At 40.4% G+C, this 21,905-nt stretch overlaps 1 protein-coding gene across 3 annotated transcripts; it reads left to right on the top strand.

Moving 5' to 3' along the window:
- The first annotated feature begins 596 nt into the window (after positions 1–596).
- Positions 597–15,555, top strand: LOC123774894 (beta-1,3-galactosyltransferase 1). Of its 3 annotated transcripts, none has more exons than XM_045769585.2 (6): positions 597–694; positions 4,774–4,897; positions 11,832–12,053; positions 12,365–12,475; positions 13,269–13,491; positions 14,469–15,555. In XM_045769585.2, exons 1-6 carry the CDS (start codon positions 637–639, stop codon positions 14,793–14,795), a joined length of 1,065 nt encoding a protein of 354 aa, XP_045625541.1. In that variant the 5' UTR covers positions 597–636; the 3' UTR covers positions 14,796–15,555. The 3 variants fall into 3 exon arrangements, with proteins under 3 accessions (XP_045625541.1, XP_045625542.1, XP_045625543.1); XM_045769586.2 differs by having other exon boundaries at positions 611–742; XM_045769587.2 differs by having other exon boundaries at positions 669–742; positions 4,725–4,897.
- The last annotated feature ends 6,350 nt before the right edge of the window (positions 15,556–21,905 follow it).

Below are 21,905 nucleotides of genomic sequence, written 5' to 3'. Positions count from 1 at the left end.
TATTTAGTTTGAAAGCCTATTAAAATTAGAGGTGGTAGCCTCAACTACGACTAGTTCATATACGCTGTATAAGGGATAGAGGGTGTGAGAAGGGAAGGGAACTATCAGGAGAAAGCGCCAACCCATTACGACTGTGAAATGTATATGTTTATCTCTCAGAATGTTCGGTAATACATTTATTGTTTGTGATGTGTGTATACGTATGTATTAACACGATGTACTGAACGGGGTGAGAATAGCTTGAGCTACCTCATCTATTTGTGTGTATTTTACCTCAATAAACTTATTTCAATTTAATTTTCAGTTACGACTGTATAATGAGGGCTGAGATCATCATTTTTACCCTTAATTTTGTTGATATCGTTTCATAAAAGGCTTATAGCAAGTTATGCGACTCGAGACCATTGGCGAAGGTCATCGTCTGCCTGCCTCTGCTCTGTCACACGTTCCCGGGGGCCGTGTGAAAGAACTTAAGCATATAAGATGGAAAATCAAGAACCCACTGATTAAATTCCGCTTTTAAATTAGTTTTTGTTTAAGGCCCATTAATACCTAGACTAAATAAATGTAGTGAAATAGGTCGTGTTCTTATTAATCATTAGCGCTAGTGAAGGTGGTATTAGATAAGAGGCGAGCATGCAGATAACAGGACAGCCTATCTTCCACAGTTGTAGACTAACACTCATCCATAAAGGTACCTCAAGCCTTACTCTCTCCCCATAACCATACTTTAACAGCTACAGTAAGTGCTAACATGTTTTGTTCCTTGTACCCTTCACTTTAGTTTAGTTGTTATGCATTCCTACCCATCCCGTGGACGGTGGTGGACCCAGACCTGTCCCGTGGGCGGTGGTGGACCCAGACCTGTCCCGTGGGCGGTGGTGGACCCAGACCTGTCCCGTGGGCGGTGGTGGACCCAGACGTGTCCCGTGGGCGGTGGTGGACCCAGACGTGTCCCGTGGGCGGTGGTGGACCCCATACCCATCCTGTGGGCGGTGGTGGACCCCATACCCATTCCGTGGGCGGTGGTGGACTCATACCCATCCCGTGGGCGGTGGTGGACCCCATACCCATTCCGTGGGCGGTGGTGGACTCATACCCATCCCGTGGGCGGTGGTGGACCCCATACTCATCCTGTGGGCGGTGGTGGACCCCATACCCATCCTGTGGGTGGTAGTGGACCCCATACCCATTCTGTGGGCGGTGGTAGACCCCCATAGCGTAGCGTAGCTAAGGAAGCTCGTCTCTTTGCTCCGAAAATAAACTCTAGATGAACGAGGCTATTGCAGCTGCTTCATACTGCTTCGTTTTGCTTTTATTTTACGTTTAAAATGTAAAATAATTAAATAACACAAATGTTTTTATTATGATTTCATTTTAAATAGAATATAGATTAATGAACTTACATTATAACGTTTTGTTGTTTTTATTTTAAATACAAAATAAAAAGTATGTACTTCTTTTAAAACTTTCTTGTGTTTCGATTATAAATACAAAATACAAATGTATAGCGATTTTTAAATTATTTGGTACGTGTTGTGGCGCAATTTTTATGTGCTCACTCCCCCTGACTACTGGCTACAGGACCACTTACCCGTCCTGTAGACGGTGGTGGACCCTATAACCGTCCTGTGGTAGGTAGTGGACCCTATAACCGTCCTGTGGGCTGTAGTTGACCCTATATCCGTCCTGTGGGCGGTAGGTAACCCCATATACCCGTCCTGTGGGCGGTAGGTAACCCCATATACCCGTCCTGTGGGCGGTAGGTAACCCCATATACCCGTCCTGTGGGCGGTAGTGGACCCCATGCCCGTCCTGTGGCATGGGGTCACCTTGTGAGTGATACTGAAAAAAAGTTAGAGGCACTTAAGTAGGTCAAGAAACTGAGCCTCAAAATTCATTTAGGTAAGCAACTTACAACACTGATGAACTAATTACATAATTATTTAACATTAATAAACACGATCCTTCAGACAGTGAATAAAGAGATTTCTCCTGCCCGAAACGCTTTGCGTAATAGTGGCTTTAGGCATTGTATGTACTAGCTCTATCTATTAATCCAACAAACTTTGTAAAATCTCTTTATGTATGTACCTTACCTAAATAAACATTTATTTATTTATTTATTTATTTAATATTTAACAACGCAATGCCAGTAATTGTGTTGTAATTATTGGAAGTTGCGTCATTCATATTCTATGGTGCTGGAGTGATAGGCGTGAGAGACAACAACTGGGACTTTTATAATCTCCAGTGAGTGTGTGTCTTTGACAGCACCGCCCCTGTGCCAGGTATGTCCACTACGGGCTCACCATAGCCCGTGCTACTTGCCCCGCTCCTGTGCCAGGTATGTCCACTACGGGCTCACCATAGCCCGTGCTACTTGCCCCGCTCCTGTGCCAGGTATGTCCACTACGGGCTCACCATAGCCCGTGCTACTTGCCCCGCTCCTGTGCCAGGTAAGTCCACTACGGGCTCACCATAGCCCGTGCTACTTGCCCCGCTCCTGTGCCAGGTATGTCCACTACGGGCTCACCATAGCCCGTGCTACTTGCCCCGCTCCTGTGCCAGGTACCTTACCTTGAGGTGATTCGGGGCTCAGCGACCCCGCGGCCCGGTCGTCGACCAGGCCTCCAAGCCTAGTCGACGGGCCTCCAAGCCTGGTAAGCTACGGGCTCACCATAGCCCGTGCTACTTGGAACTTGTTCCGAGTAGCTGAATCTATAACAACAAACAACGTGCGTGTCCATACGCTAATCATAGCTTCCCGGTACTGGGCTCCAGCTTCTTCAGCATGAATCGTCGGGTGGCCTATTGTATTTACATTTTAAGTTTTTTACATGGGATTTGTCGTATAAGTATTATTGGTTTCATTGTCTAAATTTTGTGATAGTTACAAGGGTAGTGATCTAATTACTTTACTGTAGCTAACGGTGTGGTTCTTGGTCGTGAGATAAATAAGTAGGAAGCTTGCAAACACTGCGAGCTTGCATTGTATACAGTATCTACGTTAGGTAAACTTGGGATACACGGCTAGGATTTTGGTAAATATATCATATCAGAAAATACATGGACAGTCATTGCCTATCAGCGATAGTTATCTCTAATCTCTAGATTTTTGTTCACGTTTAATTACATAGTGACGTAAGGTATATGACTAGTTTGCTGACAAAGTTTACATTAGGTCAGATCTACTTCAGATAGTACTTGTAGACAAGCATAAGCCTAGCAACTTTAGCAGTAGTAACATTTAGAAATCTTCTGATTTTACTAGATGAGTTAAATATAACCACTTGGGCTGGACGGTAGAGTGATGGTCTCGCTTCATGCAGGTCGGCGTTCAATCCCCAACCGTCCAAGTGATTGGGCACCATTTCTTTTCCCTCGTCCCATCCCAAATCCTTATCCTGACCCCTTCCAAGTGCTATATAGTCGTAATGGCTCGGCGCTTTCCCTTCCGATAATTCCCTTCCCTTTCTTCAGATATATGATTCTTCCTGCACAGTATGACAATGATAATAATAATAATTATTATGATAGAATAACTAATGTAAATCTCACTTTCCCTCGGGTCCCTAAAATTTTGTTGTAGTTCTTGGTATATTGCTGGCCTTAAGCTATTAAAGGACACTTGAAGGTGACAATCAATTACCTCTTTAAGACCAAATACAAATGATATAATAATGAGTTAACTTTGGCTATTTTTTATTTTTTTTTAAATACAATATAATAAAGCAATAAAGCAAGACATATCCTCACCGACAGCCGACAAAAATCCTAGCACAACAAACCTCAAACAATAATTACATACAGTAATTGCATACAATAAATCTATGCATCAGTGTTTACACATGGAACCTCGCCAACCGGCTTTCAAAGTACCCATATAGTAACAAAAACAATACATGAAAAAAGGTACCCATAGGGGGGAAATACTTGCATGGATAAATATAAAAAATACTCTTAACATTTGTTAAGAGGATTTGTTCACCAAATGTAGGCTCCATACAATAAACCCGATTTTGACCTGTAAAAAGCGTAGGGTCTGATCCACAGAGTAGTCTTCCTGCCTTTGTTGTTAAAGATTCGCTACCTGGAACGAGGTTCCAAGTAGCACGGGCTATGGTGAGCCCGTAGTGAAACGTAAGAGAGCCCGTAGACGAGGACAGGAAGTCGGCGGCTTGTCGAAGGTCCCCCCTCCATTTGCCTTGATGATAAGCAGCCTAGCATTAGTAAGAATAGTCTCATGGATTGAACGACACAATCTCACGCTGCCTTGGCATAATAAACTTGATTGTTTACCAGAATGATGTTGTTCCAGCTCGTTCTCTGTATTTGCCACAACGTACAAAATACAAAGTCCTAACCTGACTATTAACGTACAAACCCAAGCAGCCCACCTGACCTAAGCTACCGATGCATGGAAAATGGATTTGTTCATATTAATTTGTACGCTTGGGGACCATAACGTAGAAAATGAGACGTATTGGTTGAGGACGGGTTGTTCCGTCTGCTGATGTGTGAACAGCCAGAGTGATGGTGTTCCGTCTGTTGATAGTGTGATGTTGTGTCCACAGCCAGAGTGATGGTGTTCCGTCTGTTGATAGTGTGATGTTGTGTCCACAGCCAGAGTGATGGTGTTCCGTCTGCTGATAGTGTGATGTTGTGTCCACAGCCAGAGTGATGGTGTTCCGTCTGTTGATAGTGTGATGTTGTGTCCACAGCCAGAGTGATGGTGTTCCGTCTGTTGATAGTGTGATGTTGTGTCCACAGCCAGAGTGATGGTGTTCCGTCTGCTGGTCGGCATGTGTGTGTGCACAGGCCTCTTCGTGGCCTTCCTCTGCGTCACCCTACCTTCCATCCCGCGTCCTCTTACTCCCGCCACGTTCGCCTACAGGTACGTTTATTCCTATTGTCGTGGACAATCTGTATTGAGACTCGTAGGCCTTACCCACCTCCACGATATGGGGGGAGAGATTTGACAGCACAGCACACAAGCTATAGTACCTATAGTGTTTTGCTTTCATCTATGGCCAGAAAATATGCCTAAACAGAATAGCAGAAAATAATAAAGTAACATAAAGGTCAAGAACGTTTATTGAGACAATAAAATACATATCAAAAGGATTTCTATCCTCATACTGGGTCAGCAGTGTAAAGAAAAGCTCAAAGCTGTAGCAGGCTATCACACCAGCTGTGGCGTAAATTAGAGGATTACAAACAAAAAACGTACTTTTCATGTCATCTTTAGTTTATTATGATGTCCTTATGCCCAATATAATACTTGTAGTGTTGGAAAAGACACAAAACTAAGGCATGCGATTCATCCTCGGAAGGAACTCAATATCCCATGTATAAGTCATCGTATCACTGAAATTAATGCTTTAATTTGCATTAAGATGCCTAGGCTAGCCCACCTTACTCTCACAGACGATCTCCGAGCACAACTTGAGCTTTTAAAAGCAACTTAATCACCTTCTGTGGAGTGAGTGTTTAAATTAATAACACACTATTTAGTACTTTCTATAGCAGCTAATTTACCCTCTCAAAGTAAGGTAGGCGTAAATATATATGTGTATATGTGAAGGCTGGTTAGAATTGCATTTCACCTTTGTAAACGCACATTAATCACATTCTTTGATTGAGTATTCAATAAGCAACTGTACTGTATATGTAAGAGACCTTTCACTCTTACGAAAAATACGCATTATAACAGTACAAGCAGTTACAAAGCTGAACTCAATTGGTTAATTCAGAAAACTCATTTTGTAGTGTAAACAAGACATAATAAAAATCTTCTAAGTTACAGCAATGTTGTTATGTTGAGCTCCTTGATCAAATTCTAGTCATCGCTCTAAAACTATAGTTTGCTACAGTCAACGGTATAACTCCTATAACATCTGTCTCTTGATGGATGAGCTTTTCGACTTTTTTTTTTAATTAGAAATCATAAAATGGTTTGAAATTATCCAGGCACGAATGGTTTGTAAGGCAGGGAAGCGATTTTTTTATCTTTATTTAATAAAATACAATATAAATCATATATTCATAAATTTTACAAGGCAATACTACATTACATATACAGTAGTACAATTCTCAGTAAACAAGTGTTTGATATTATCACAGAGCATGAACTTTAAAACCCCTAAATGTTATACTTATTTTTCTTTAAATGATTTACAATTTTAGATATTATAGTTTCATTAATAGCAAAACTAGTAATATTAAAGAGCCATGTATAACATTCCGGTGAAAAGAGTCACTGTATCCACCCTTTAGTTGACTGGGAATTTTTTTATTATTATTATTTTCTACCACAGACGTGGCCACACATTTACAATGCTAACTAGCATATATACATTTTCTTCTGTCCTCCATGGACAGGGTGAAAGATTTGTCAAACACAGTTCAGAGATTTATTGAACAACCACAGAAGGTGATCGTAGTGCATCTATGGATTTACGTACGTAGCTTAGCCTAACATTTTAAAAGTTGACTGGGAATGACAGAATAAGTTACAGCTGTCACTGATAGCACTTTTATCGTGTTATCAGGGGGAGGGGGGGCGTCATCGCCTGTATTACAGTTACTGCTGATGTTGTTGTACGAACTGTAACAATAATACAAAGTATTGCTTTATGTAAGGCAATATGTAAGAATCAGGCTCACGTTGTACTATATGGGCAACTAACTCTGAATAATTAAGGATTATGTGTATTTTTTATTAACACATTTAGGTATATTTGGGGTGGTTATAGATAGTAGCAGTGTTGCCAGATTGGGCTACAAATAGCGAATTGGGCTACTTTTGAGAGCCCCGCGCTCCCAATTTTTTTTATTTCGCCACTTGCTACTTTTTGGGCTAATTTAAAAGCAAGATGTGCTAATTTGGGCTATTAATGTTAAGACTGTACGATTGCGAGTTACATGAAAGTAACTAGGCTATAAATAATTGTAATTAATAATAATTGTAAATATTAATTAATACTAAATAATATTATTTAATAAATTAGTCCCAATTCAATGCAGAGTTTTCTTCCAAGCACAGAAACTTGTAAATATAAATACAAGATAATAGATAGATCGATAAATAAATAAACAACTTTCAAATATTGCACCAAGTAATGGCGAGAGGAAAAAACTAGACAGTATACATTACATTTGAAATTAATAATGGATGAATGGTAGCCATTCAATGGTAATGGATGAATTTAGCCATTGGTGTATGTTTGTAAGTATACAAGACAAAGTCTATTTAATGGCAGAATTTAGCCATTTTGTGTAAAAACTTTTATATCTCATATTATTAATTATAACAGTAATGGAAAAAGTCATAGTTTGTATATACAAGAGATGAAACAGCGAGCCATGAGCTAGAGCGATGTGCTGAGTCCATAAGGAGGCTGAGCTTCCAGAGATACCTTCCTGTGATTGGCTGTTGCGGGGAATACCAACACTCCTTTATGAATCAAATTCAAACTAAGAAATAGGTCCTTGTGCACAACAACAAGGTTGTTGTGAAAAAGAACAACAATTTCTGTTTTGCACCTGACAGAAATCTCCATCTAACTGAATAATTTACTCGAATAAGAGGGCAGAGCAGCGTATCATTATTTGTGTCTGTCAAGGCAACCCCCAATAATAACGTCCCAAGTTAGGTAGCCATGCAGCCCATTTTTATATAACATCTGTTATATCCTGCAATATTTAATTATCACTTTATTAACACTTTAAATAATTAACACCACTTTTTTGGGTAAATTAAAGTTAAAGCAGAATTCCATAAGCAGGACTGGTGGGCTGAACTAAGATGATTTACTAAGTGGATGGCACCTATAGCTGATCCCTTCCTGTGATTGGCTGTTGTGTGAATGTCAACAAAGAGTTTCTAGGCTGGGATTTATTTCTCGTAAAGTTAGCAATAAAATACGCTTTCTAGTTCTTTATTTTTTAAAATTAAGACCAGGGATTCTGTCTAACGAAGCTGCAAGCTAAAACACCGTTATCCTATAATGTTCATCTGTAGCTTGACCCTAAATACTCGTTTATTAAACGAATTTATTGTTAGAGTTCATTAGGAATCAAGTTTGTTTTGGCAAAGTTTCCAACAAATACCTTCCTGTGATTGGCTGTTGCGGGGAATGCCAACGCTTATATGAATAAAATGCAAAATAAGAAATACGTCCTTTTGCTCAATAACCTTATTGTTGTACAAAAGAACAACAATTTCTGTTTTATACAAGACAGAAATTTCCATCTAACTGAATAATGTAGAGCAATAAGAGGGCGGAGGCATTGTATCGCCGATATTATTTGTGTGTGGCAACACCCACTGATGACGTCACAAGTTAGGTAGCCTATAGCCCATGTTTCTGTAACACTCGTTACGTCCTGCAGTATTTAATTATCACTATATTAATACTTTTAAATACTTAACATTTCACTTTTTAGATAGATTAAAGTTGAAGCAGAATGTCTTAAGCAAGGATGGTGTCCTGAATAAAGATGATTTATTAAGTGGATGGCACCTTTAGCTGATCCCTGCCTGTGATTGGCTGTTGTGTGAATGTCAACAAAGAATATCTACCAATGATATGCCATTTATTATACACTCCATACCTCTTGTGGGCGGAGCTTGGAACCTCCTACCCGAGCACAACAACCCGCCTTATGGGTTGCTGTTTGGCTATTTATAGTGCGTTGGAAAAAACAGAGATGGCGTTAGTAGTATTTTGTGGGGTAATTTGTTATAAGTGTAATTTGATGTCAACAGATGGCGTAAGCTGTATCTTACGGCTACTGTTGACCTGCCAGTTGATAGTGTTCTCTTCTGCCGACAGATGGCATCAGCTGTGTTATTATTACTTCCGAATTCCTTTGTAAACACTGATCAACCCTTCGTGCAAACTGCTCCTATTCTCAAGAAGAAGAAACACTGATCTACAAATCCCTTGGCTTATGATAAGGTTTTATACCATTTATGATAAGTATTAGATAACTGGAGTTCCGCAATTACTTTTATTTATCAACTGTTGAGGATATCATCATATAATGTCTGGTTAGGACGTACTGCTCTCGATTGATGAAGATTAAGCCACCCAAGAGGTGACACGAGCATGAATAGCCCGTAAATACTGCTCTCATAATATTATTCAGGGGGCTGGGGGAACTATCAAGTGAAAGCGCCCAGCCATTACGACTATATAGCACTCGGAAGGGGTCAGGATACGGATTTGGGATGGAACGGGGGGAAAGGAATGGTGCCCAACCTCTTGGGAGGTCTGGGATTGAACGCGGACCTGTAGGAAACGAGACCGTCGCTCTACCGTCCAGCCCAAGTGGTTAAGCATAATATTATTAAAACAACAATTTTATGCCTATAATAACAGCATTTCACACTAAAAATACTTGGATATATCGAAATTTGGTAGTGAATTCCAATCTAGGAATCTCCTATGACTAAACTGTACTGTTTAATAATTTGTATGTACTTACCACTTATTATTAAATTATTAAGTACTTACTATAATAATTAAATGAGTTATTTTATTTAATATTTAAATTAAATGATAAAAATAATAGGTAATAATAAATCATTGTGTAGGGGGACAGGCAGTCAGTGTATATATACATGTTAGGCTTATACCAAGGTGCCACAAAGGTGCCAAATTAAAGAGTGGGTGCTGCCAAGTTCAAGAACTTGAACACAAGCTAGCGCATATGTATATAAGAAAGGGTTCGTATATATATATATATATATATATATATATATATATATATATATATATATATATATATATATATATATATATATATATATGTCGTACCTAGTAGCCAGAACGCACTTCTCGGCCTACTATGCAAGGCCCGATTTGCCTAATAAGACAAGTTTTCCTGAATTAATATATTTTCCCAAATTTTTTTCTTATGAAATGATAAAGCTACCCATTTCATTATGTATGAGGTCAATTTTTTTTAATTGGAGTTAAAATTAACGAAGATATATGACCGAACCTAACCAACCCTACCTAACCTAACCTAACCTAACCTATCTTTATAGGTTAGGTTAGGTTTGGTAGCCGAAAAAGTTAGGTTAGGTTAGGTTAGGTAGGTTAGGTGGTCGAAAAACAATTAATTCATGAAAACCTGGCTTATTAGGCAAATCAGGCCTTGTATAGTAGGCCAAAAAGTGAGTTCTGGCTACTAGGTACGACATATATATATATATTCTTTTACATTTTATATAGATTTATATTCTTTTAAACTAAAGAAATTTACATTTAATTTGGAAATATATATTTGTCTTGATCTCAGTTAAATGCATTAATTAAAAAATGGCAACAGTTGCCAAAAATCACATAATACGAAATGTAAACCCCAGGTAAGGGGGGTTGCTAGGTCCGTTCATGCTAGGCTGGCAGTTACACTACTGGTCGGGGTTTGGGGTGCACAACAAACTATCAACGGGGTGAGAATAGCTTGAGCTACCTCATCCCTTTGTGTGTATTTTACCTCAATAAACTTATTTCAACAAACTATCACTCACTGGTTGAATAGGGGATGCTTAATGAACTATCCACCTCCGGCGGCAAAAAAAAAAAAAAAAAAAAAAAATATATATATATATATATATATATATATATATATATATATATATATATATATATATATATATATATATATATATATATGTGTGTGTGTGTGTATGTGCAAAAATAGTATTAATAAAACAATTAACATCGTGTAGTGTGCTCTATATATCAAAATATATTACTTTGAAACCCATATCATTCACTAAAAAAAAATTGGGCTACTCTTATTACAAATTCGCTACTTTTAGACCGTCAGCTTGCTACTTTCAGCAATTGAGATCTGGCAACCCTGGATAGGAGCTGCCTCGTATGGGCCAACAGGCCTTCTGCAGTTACCTTTGTTCTTATGTTCTTATATCTGCGTTTTAGGGTTTTATTCATTGTTGCCACGAACGGTGGATGGTGTATTGTGCACTCCACTCATTTTAGAAGCACTACGATCACCTTCTGTGGTTGTTCAATAAATCCCTGAACTGTATGTTTGACAAATCTCTAACCCTGTCCATGGAGGACAGAAGAAAATGTATATATGCTGGTTAGCATTGTAATTGTCTGGCCACGTCTGTGGTAGAAAATAATAATAAAAAAAAATCCTGTGAGCGGATGAGTACTAACTAATCACTGTAATCAAATCCCCTGTATTTATTACAAATAAATAATAATAATAATAATTATTATTATTATTATTATTGTGAAGCACTTGGCAAGAAAAGTTTCGTAGTTTATCAAATCAGTCATGTGTAAAGACAGGGCCCAGGAGCTGGAACCCCTATATTGCCTATGACCTTCCATAAGTCACATAGAGATGTCATCCAAAGTTTCACTGATTACAGTTCAATACAGATATAGTGGAGACAAGCGAGGCAAAACTTGCGAAGCCTATTCATACAAATTTGTGTAGTTTATTAATAAGTATTTCCCGACAATAAGCTTATTACGGAACATTCTGAGTGATAAACATATACATTTCTTCCTTTACACATGCAGTATGTTACCAGATATACACACAAGTACTTTTATGACTAGGTAAACACAGACAATTTGCTATAGAGATTCTGACAATTTAACCAAAGGTTACAATCTTGTCAATATCTCAGTCAAGTTCCAACTGCATGGAGTGAGGCGCTGGGAGAAGAAAGGGTCAACTATTTACAATTCTAATGATCTTGATAATGGCATTCTTGGTAATGATCTTAATAATTTAGCCTGTTCCCCTTGGTAACCACGGACACGTGACAGGTTCGACAGAGTGAGAGACGTCATCAACTTGACGGGTACTCCAGTGAACACGATCCCAGATGAGGTGGGGTGGGAGGAGGACCTGTCGCAGGAGCCCTTGTGTAACGACAGCTCGCCCTTCATCCTGGTGGTGGTGCCCTCAGCCCTCCACCACTTCCAGGAGAGACAAACTATCCGCACCACCTGGGCCAGCCCTCACCTCTATCCCTACACCTGGATCAGGTCAGTCCTCCTGAGAGAGAGAGAGAGAGAGAGAGAGAGAGAGAGAGAGAGAGAGAGAGAGAGAGAGAGAGAGAGAGAGAGAGAGAAAGAGAGAGAGAGAGAGAGAGAGAGAGACAGAGAGAGAGAGAGGCAGAGAGACACAGAGAGACAGAGAGAGAGAGAGAGAGAGAGAGAGAGAGAGAGAGAGAGAGAGAGAGAGAGAGAGAGAGAGAGAGAGAGAGAGAGAGAGAGAGAGAGAGAGAGAGAGAGAGAGAGACAGACAGAGAGTGTTACAATGATACACATGTAAGCATGACCCCCTGGCCTTACAGGACAGTGTTCGTGCTGGGAGCCACGAGCAACAACACCCTACAGGAGCTGATCTACCAAGAGATGGACCTCCACCACGACATCATCCAGAACACCTTCGTCGACTCTTACAGGTATATATGCCTCTCATATATCTGTAATATGTGCACTGCTATCACCCGCTGCTTTATGTATACTGATGCGCACGCGCGTGCTCTTTCTCTCTCTCTTTCTCTCACACACACACACAGTGGCCGGTGGCCGAGCGGACAGCACGCTGGACACGTGATCCTGTGGTCCCGGGTTCTATTCCGGGCGCCTGCGAGAAACAATGGGCAGAGTTTCTTTCACCCTATGCCCCTGTTACCTAGCAGTAAATAGGTACCTGGGAGTTAGTCAGCTGTCACGGGCTGCTTCCTGGGGTGTGTGTGTGTGTGTAGTATGGGAAAAAACAACACAAAAAAGTAGTAGTAGTTAGAAACAGTTGATTGACAGTTGAGAGGCGGGCTGAAAGAGCAGAGCTCAACCCCCGCAAGCACAACTAGGTGAATACACACACACACACACATTGTAGTAAGTGCAGTAGATATGATGGAGATGGAGATCAAGATACCTCAAGAAGAGAGGGAAAGAGATCAGGAGTCAATACATTTGATAACCGACCATTAGGTAATAGCTCGATTCTGCAGGCACAGAGTAAATAAAAATAGTAAATATATACTCAGTACTACAGGTACACTGACACTGCCACACGTACACTGAATGCTCCCGGGTTCGATTCCCTCGCAGAGGGGGGGGGGGAGAGAGATTTGGGAATATTTTTCTTTCGCCGGATGCCTCTGTTTACCTAGCAGTAACTAGGTATCCAGGAGTCTCTCCCTCACGCCCACACCACCAGCAGTAACCAACCAGGTCCTCGTGTTGCAGGAACCTGACCTACAAGACCATCTCGTGGTTGTCATGGGTGAGGGACTGGTGCCCCGAGACGCCCTTTGTGGCCAAGATCGACGACGACGTTGTGGTGAACCCCTTCCACCTCCTCCAGTACCTAAGGCTACAGATCTCCAGGGACTCGGCGCCCTCCAAGATCCACGGCCGCCTCTCTAGAAGAGCCCCGTCTCACAGGAACGGCAAATGGGCCGTGACTGAGGTAGGACCTGATTGGTGGAGTAGGCAGTCAAACCTGAGAGTAACTTTTGCTTCCCTTTCGTCTTTGTTGTTATTTAATACAACCTAACTTAACCTAACCTAGCCTAGCCTAACCTTACCTAACTTAGCCTAACCTCACCTACTTAGAAGTAGGATTCCTTGATTGGTTCAAGTGTAGGTTAGCTATATGTATATATATATATGAATGAGATTGGGTGGATATACATAGGAGCTGTCTCGTAAGGGTCAATAGGCCCTCTGCAGTTACCTTCATTCTTATGTTCTTACTAGCACAAGCTAATCTAGCCTAACCTAACTTAACCTAGGCTAACCTAACTTAACCTAGGCTAACCTAACTTAACCTAGGCTAACCTAACTTAACCTAGGCTAACCTAATGTAGCCTAACCTAATCTAACCTAGCCTAGCATAGCCTTACCTAACGTAACCTAACCTAATCTATCATAACCTAATGTCCTTATTAAGACTACTCAATAGCTCGATCGATAGAGCTTCGGCCTGACACTCATGGGGTCCACGGTTCGAGTCTCCTAGAGCCCAGGTGAATGTTATACCAGTGTGCTGTACTGGGTCTAGTCACTTCCCGGCACCTGTAGCACTATCACCACCGATCAAGCAAGGAACCTCTGATATATAATGACCAAACCACACATCAGAAAAGTAAGAGACGACGACGTTTCGGTCCGTCCTTGGACCATCATCAAATCGATTGTCGACCATTATCACAAGCGACTTGATTATTGTCCAGGATGGACCGAAACGTCGTCTTCTCTTCATCTTCTGGTGAAGAGAGCCTAGTTTGCTCATCATATCTTCAGCCACGTTAATGTAACTCATTATCTGCATCACTGATATATATTTAACAAATATATACCATCAGCACTCACAAGAGTTTTATCATCCGCGTCCCATACTATTTTTTACAAGAGTTATCCCACGTCCTCCCCTTTACCCAACAGGAGGAGTACCCGGACAAATTCTTCCCGCCCTTTGTGTTCGGTCCCGCGTACATCGTGGGCCGCAACGCCGTGGAGCGACTACTGGCGTATGTCGCCCACACGCCCTTCCTCTGGTTGGAGGACGTGTATATCACGGGGCTCGTCGCTCGCGCCGCAGGAATCAGACATGTGAACATCGGCAGGGAGCTCTACACGAAGAAGCCCACGCGGAAGCTGTACGGGGGAAAAGTCGCGTTCTACATAGGCGCGAGTGAGAAGAACAAGGCGGTCGCCTGGGCGGGAATCTTAAAATACGCGGGACTGAAGAATCGTCGCAAGAGAAAGTAATGTAGTTTGCCCAGGTACTGGAACCACGCCTGGGGGACCGAGGAACTGACCCACGCCTGGGGAACAGAGGAATTGACCCACGCCTGGGGGACAGAGGAACTGACCCACGCCTGGGGAGAACTGACCCACGCCTGGGGGACAGAGGAATTGACCCACGCCTGGGGGACAGAGGAATTGACCCACGCCTGGGGGACAGAGGAACTGACCCACGCCTGGAGGACCAAGGAACTGACCCACGCCTGAGAAACCGAGGAACTGACCCACGCCTGGGGGACCGAGGAACTGACCCACGCCTGGGGGACCAAGGAACTGACCCAGGCCTGGGGGACCGAGGAACAGTCCCCGTGGCACAGTGGTAAAACACCCGGCCGACGCTTCGCGAGCGCTTTGGTTTGGGTTCTATCCTGGCCGGGGAGGATTAGACTGAGTGCCAATCCTTAACTGTAGCCTCTGTTTACCCAACAGTAAAATGGGTTCCTGGTTGTTAATCGATTTGGCGGATCGTATTCCAGGGAACATAGGATTAAGGACCTGCCCGAAATGCTGTGCATGCTAGTGGCTGTACAAAATTGTAAGAACTCTTGTATATATAAATAAATAAATAAAATAAATAAAAAAAATCCAACACCAAACTTGCTAGGTGGTCAGTAAAGTATTGTTGTGGCCTTAATAACCCTCCAGAGGTTGATAGCCTCACCAAGCCAATTATTTATTTTTGTTTACACCAATAAAAAATCTCACAAACTATTGTCCCACATTCCTTATTACTATTAATTATCCTATATTTTTACTTATTTGTTATATCATTATATCATAATGTATATTACAGTTGGCATATACATACATTGCAGTTGGCGAATATATTAAGTCAACAATAATTTAGTATACATTTGGCGAGTCTGAATGCGTACTCTTTTACCTGACAAGTCTTAATGCTAATCTGAGTATAATATAACAGTGCTGGTTAGCATTGTAAATGTGTGGCCACGTCTGTGGTATTTCAAAATATTTTGCATTGAACGATGCATTAATGTCTGTGGTAGAAAATATTAGTAAAAAAAAGTGTTGTCATACATTATTTTGGTACCGTTTTTACGCAGTTCCAAGGGGCTTATAATTGTTACATTTTAGGCCTACTATTTAAATTAGATGATACACATTGCCTAAATGATTTGTTTGTGAAAATTCTCATGAAACTGGGTAACAGGAAAATTCTCAGAAACTGAGCTTGAGTAACAGGAGTCAGATTCACGAAGCAGTTACGCAAGTACTTACGAACCTGTCCATCTTTTCTCAATTTTTGGCGGCTTTGTTTACAATTATTAAATAGTTAATGAGCTCCGAAGCACCAGGAGGCTGTTTATAAAAATAACAACAGTTGATTGGAAAGTTTTCATGCTTGTAAACTGTTTAATAAATGTAACCAAACCGTCAAAGATTGAGGAAAGATGTACACGTTCGTAAGTGCTTGCGTAACTGCTTCGTGAATCTGGTCCCAGGTCATTAAATAGATAATTAAGATAATCATGATATTAAATAATTAGGGATTTAATATGTAATAATTAGGTAAAATTATTAATATGTAATAATTATTTAATATGTAATAATTATTTAATATGTAATAATTATTTAATATGTAATAATTATTTAATATGTAATAATTAACATAGATAGGTACATACATAATCATAATGATGTAACTATACTGTCCTTAAGATTGCACTTGAACACATTCAATTCTGTTACATTTCGAATCCTTTTTTTTATATTCCTGGCATGTTTTCTTAGATTGAATAAGACTGGGAATGTGAAGGACAAATATTGTTGGTGTTATGTTCATAGATTTTATTGTATCTATCTAGAAATAATTTGTAAATATTGTTGAGTAAAGTTTTGTAAAGACCACAAGGGAATGTTTGGAGTGTGTATGTGGAGCGCAGGTTAATGTTTGGTGTATGTTGAGTACAGGTTAATGTTTGGTGTATGTTGAGTACAGAATTAATGTTTGGAGTGTGTATGTTGAATACAGGTTAATGTTTGGAGTGTATGTTGAATACAGGTTAATGTTTGGAGTGTGTATGTTGAATACAGGTTAATGTTTGGAGTGTGTATGTTGAATACAGGTTAATGTTTGGAGTGTGTATGTTGAATACAGGTTAATGTTTGGAGTGTGTATGTTGAATACAGGTTAATGTTTGGAGTGTGTATGTTGAATACAGGTTAATGTTTGGAGTGTGTATGTTGAATACAGGTTAATGTTTGGAGTGTATGTTGAGTACAGGTTAATGTTTGGAGTGTGTATGTTGAATACAGGTTAATGTTTGGAGTGTATGTTGAATACAGGTTAATGTTTGGAGTGTGTATGTTGAATACAGGTTAATGTTTGGAGTGTGTATGTTGAATACAGGTTAATGTTTGGAGTGTGTATGTTGAATACAGGTTAATGTTTGGAGTGTATGTTGAGTACAGGTTAATGTTTGGAGTGTGTATGGTGAATACAGGTTAATGTTTGGAGTGTATGTTGAGTATAAGTTAATGTTTGGAGTGTGTATGTTGAGTATAAGGGCTTACTGGCCAGTGTCCCACTAGCTCATCTAGATATGGGGGGCATACGGCACTACGCTTCCATGCATTTTCCGTGATCTTGTCGGTGGTCTCCACGAGGAAGGCTTGAGTTCCATTAAAGAAGTTGTCTTTGGCGACGAAGGTGTTGATAGCGAGGTTGGTATTGACGTGGGTGACCCCACTAGCGGCGTGTGCGACGATTCCTGTGATGTACACGTCTTTGTACTTGAGGAAGGAGACGTTAGGTGCATACTTCAGCTCTCGTACCGCCGCCTTGCCCACCACGTACGCCGGCCCATGCGCCAATGGCGGGAAAACCTCCTTCGGGTTTAAAACTGAATGGCGGGAAATCCTCCTTCGGGTTTAAAACTGAATGGCGGGAAAACCTCGTTCGAGTTTAAAACTGAATGGCGGGAAAACCTCCTTCGGGTTTAAAACTGAATGGCGGGAAAACCTCCTTCGGGTTTAAAACCGAATGGCGGGAAAACCTCCTTCGGGTTTAAAACCGAATGGCGGGAAAACCTCCTTCGGGTTTAAAACTGAATGGCGGGAAAACCTCCTGGTGACTACCCATACCGACACGCTTTGAAAAACGTTACATTTGTTGGATAACTGAAAATGTAATTTTTATTAACAATGCCTCTAACTACTACATTGTTTATACTCGACCACCTCGCCTAGCGTTGCTGTCGACGGTTTGAAAGCGACTACAGTTATAGCGCCATTTTATTGACAAAATATTTTATTTTGACATCTCCGGACCCGTTAAATATTGTCATACAAGTTCTCTAAATATTTTGAAACTGGTGATGTCTTGCCATAAAAGATTCCATGACAGGATGAACAACCCAGCGGGTTTTCTTCCTTTTGGGGAGTGTTGTACATGCTGCTATGGCGGTATGTCCACTCACAAGATGAGTGACGCTGCCCAATAAACTCCCCCCTCGGGGCAAAATTTTAAAAATTAAAAAAAAAAGATTCCATTGTAATTTCTGGACCAGAGATATCTTGATATAAAGTTGTTTTAGATTTAGCTACTCAGAACGAAATATCCATGTAGCACGGGCTGTAGTGAGCCCGTAACCCTCTCATTCACTCCAAATATACATACCACTTACGGGCTACTCATGCCCGTGCAACCTCTTGCATGGTTCAATCAATCCTCATGCCCGACAACCCCACGCATGCATACGAGACCGTAGCGTTTGTATCATCTTTTAGAAAAACCGAGCGTCTTTGGCACCACCATAGTTATATATTTGGGAATTATTTAACCCAGGTCGCACTGAGAACGGATTTGAGGCTATGTATTCAACCCATACGTAAAATTGACGCATTTAATTAATAATTATAATTAGATGCACCAATTTTGGGACGTCCGGGCGTCCTGGGGGACGTCTTGCTCCTGGAAGACAATACAGAGAAATGGGAAATACAGTGAGAGTTATAATAGCCGGCGGGCTGACCGCCTCGCTGACACCATGTGTGTGGCAGCTCCTGAACCACCACAGAGGTGTGTGGGCGGGGCGGTGGGACGGGTAAGAGGCGGGGCACCGAGAAGGCGGGACAGAGAGACGGTGGGACGGGCTGGCCGCAGCGGAGAAGAGGCGATGCAGGGTGGAGCGAGGGTTGGACAGGGGGTAGAGGGACGGGGAAGGAGAGGAGGAAGGCGGGACGGGGAGGAGGAGGCCCGCTGAGTTGCAAGACATTCCTTCGTTTAATAATTCCCATTGACGGGGACAGGAAGCCTATATATATATATATATATATATATATATATATATATATATATATATATATATATATATATATATATATATATATATATATATATATATATATATATATATATATATATATATATATATATATAACTGAAAACTCACACCCCAGAAGTGACTCGAACCCATACTCCCAGAAGCAACGCATCTGGTATGTACAAGACGCCTTAATCCACTTGACCATCACGACCGGACAAAATGAGGTGATAGCCGAGGCTATTTGAACCACCCCACCGCCGGCACTCGGATAGTTATCTTGGGCATAGCATTTTACCAAATCACCTCATTCTTTGGGGCAACACGTGAGGAACACAAATGCGAACAAGCCTGAATGGTTGTCAACAACCATGACAACCATGACCGGGAGTATGACCGGGAGTATGGGTTCGAGTCACTTCTGGGGTGTGAGTTTTCAGTTGCATATGTCCTGGGGACCATTCAGGCTTGTTCGCATATATATATATATATATATATATATATATATATATATATATATATATATATATATATATATATGACAATGTCAGACCACGGAGGAAAAATGAAACAGGAAATTTCCTTAAGTACTTTCGTATATTAAATACATCTTCAGAAGGTCATTTTACAGATCGAGTGATGGGTATAAATAGGCAGGAAGGAGTGGTGAAGTAAGGTGAGGTACAATACTTGGACAACGCAGAAGGCCCATTGGCCCATCAGATGCACCCAATTGGCACATCCGATGTAGCACAATGGCCCATCTGATACAGCAGACATACAAGCATAATATATAGGTAATTATAACATAAAGAAGTAAATATATACAATAAATTAGTGAGACAAATGTTTTTCAATGATTCTACTTAAATCGCCCTTTAGCTGATCTATTAGAAATGGATCTAAGTTATATAGACCACTGCTAATATTCAAATTACTTTCTTTGGTGATCTGTATCAAAGCAGATTCAATTATGTTTCTGTTATAGGTGCTTTTACAATTTGTTATTGAAGAAGCACTCTCCCAATCAATTTGGTGAGCTTTTTCTGACAAATGCACAAACAAAGCATTAGACAATTGGCCATGTTTTACAGAGTATTTATGTTGCGATATTCTACATTTTAAATCTTTAGATGTTTGCCCGACATAGAACTTATTACATTCCTTACAAGGTATTTTTATAAATGACGCAATTATCACTACGAGGGCTGTTCCTTACTAATAGCTTACCAACAGTGTTTTCGTAGCTAAACATTACATCTATATTAAAAAGTTTCAAGGCCTTGAAACTTTTTCAAGGTCATATATATATATATATATATATATATATATATGACATATATATATTGTCATATATATATATATATATATGACAATGTCAGACCACGGAGGAAAAATGAAACAGGAATTTCCTTAAGTACTTTCGTATATTAATACATCTTCAGAAGGAATGAAAAAGATTCCTTCTGAAGATGTATTAATATACGAAAGTACTTAAGGAAATTCCTGTTTCATTTTTCCTCCGTGGTCTGACATTGTCACATTTTTAATCACGTGTTTATTTTCGTGATATACACACACACACACACACACATATATATATATATATATATATATATATATATATATATATATATATATATATATATATATATATATATATATATATATATATATATATATATATATATATATATATATCACTAAGAACTCTTTGACCCGGCCAGGATTCGAACCCATGGCGTTCAGGATCACCCCTAAACGTACACAGTACGATGCCATGGGTTGCAAGCCTAATGTATATTTATATTATTTTTTTTTTTTTTTTTTTTTTTTTTTTTTGAGATATATACAAGAGTTGTTACATTCTTGTACAGCCACTAGTACGCGTAGCGTTTCGGGCAAGTCCTTAATCCTATGGTCCCTGGAATACGATCCCCTGCCGCGAAGAATCGTTTTTTCATCCAAGTACACATTTTACTGTTGCGTTAAACAGAGGCTACAGTTAAGGAATTGCGCCCAGTAAATCCTCCCCGGCCAGGATACGAACCCATGACATAGCGCTCGCGGAACGCCAGGCGAGTGTCTTACCACTACACCACGGGGACTGCTATATATTATACTAATATAACTATTATACTAATAGTTATATTATATTAAATATTCTATTATACATATTTGTATATATTAAATTACACTTTGTATATACTGTACATGCAAAGGCTTCCTTGTTCCCCGACAAAACGAATTATAATTATTTGTTGTGCCTTGTAGAGATATTGAAAGAAGCATCGTGAAATCTAATTATAATAGTGGACAGTTATCACGTGATTAACAAATGGAAACAATGAATGCCTTCAAGAAATGTTCCAGTCTTGAATGCAGTGCTTGGATCAACGCCATTGTCTTTGACGAACTGCAATGTGCCAATAACATTTACAATAATTTAACAATAACTAACCCAGCCTAACCTAACCTAGTCTAATCTAGCCTAGCCTAACCTAACCAAGCCTAGCCTAGCCTAATCTAGCCTAACCAACAAAGGTAAGAGATAAAATGTTGTTGTTTTATGTATGGTAGAGCCGGTCGGCCGAGCGGACAGCACGCTGGACTTGTGATCCTGTGGTCCTGGGTTCGATCCCAGGCGCCGGCGAGAAACAATGGGCAGAGTTTCTTTCACCCTATGCCCCTGTTACCTAGCAGTAAAATAGGTACCTGGGTGTTAGTCAGCTGTCACGGGCTGCTTCCTGGGGGTGGAGGCCTGGTCGAGGACCGGGCCGCGGGGACA

This window comes from Procambarus clarkii, chromosome 84, assembly GCF_040958095.1.
Source record: "Procambarus clarkii isolate CNS0578487 chromosome 84, FALCON_Pclarkii_2.0, whole genome shotgun sequence".
NCBI classification, from domain to species: domain Eukaryota; kingdom Metazoa; phylum Arthropoda; class Malacostraca; order Decapoda; family Cambaridae; genus Procambarus; species Procambarus clarkii.
Note: the sequence above shows the minus strand (reverse complement) of the source record. Positions and strands in the feature narration are given on the sequence as shown.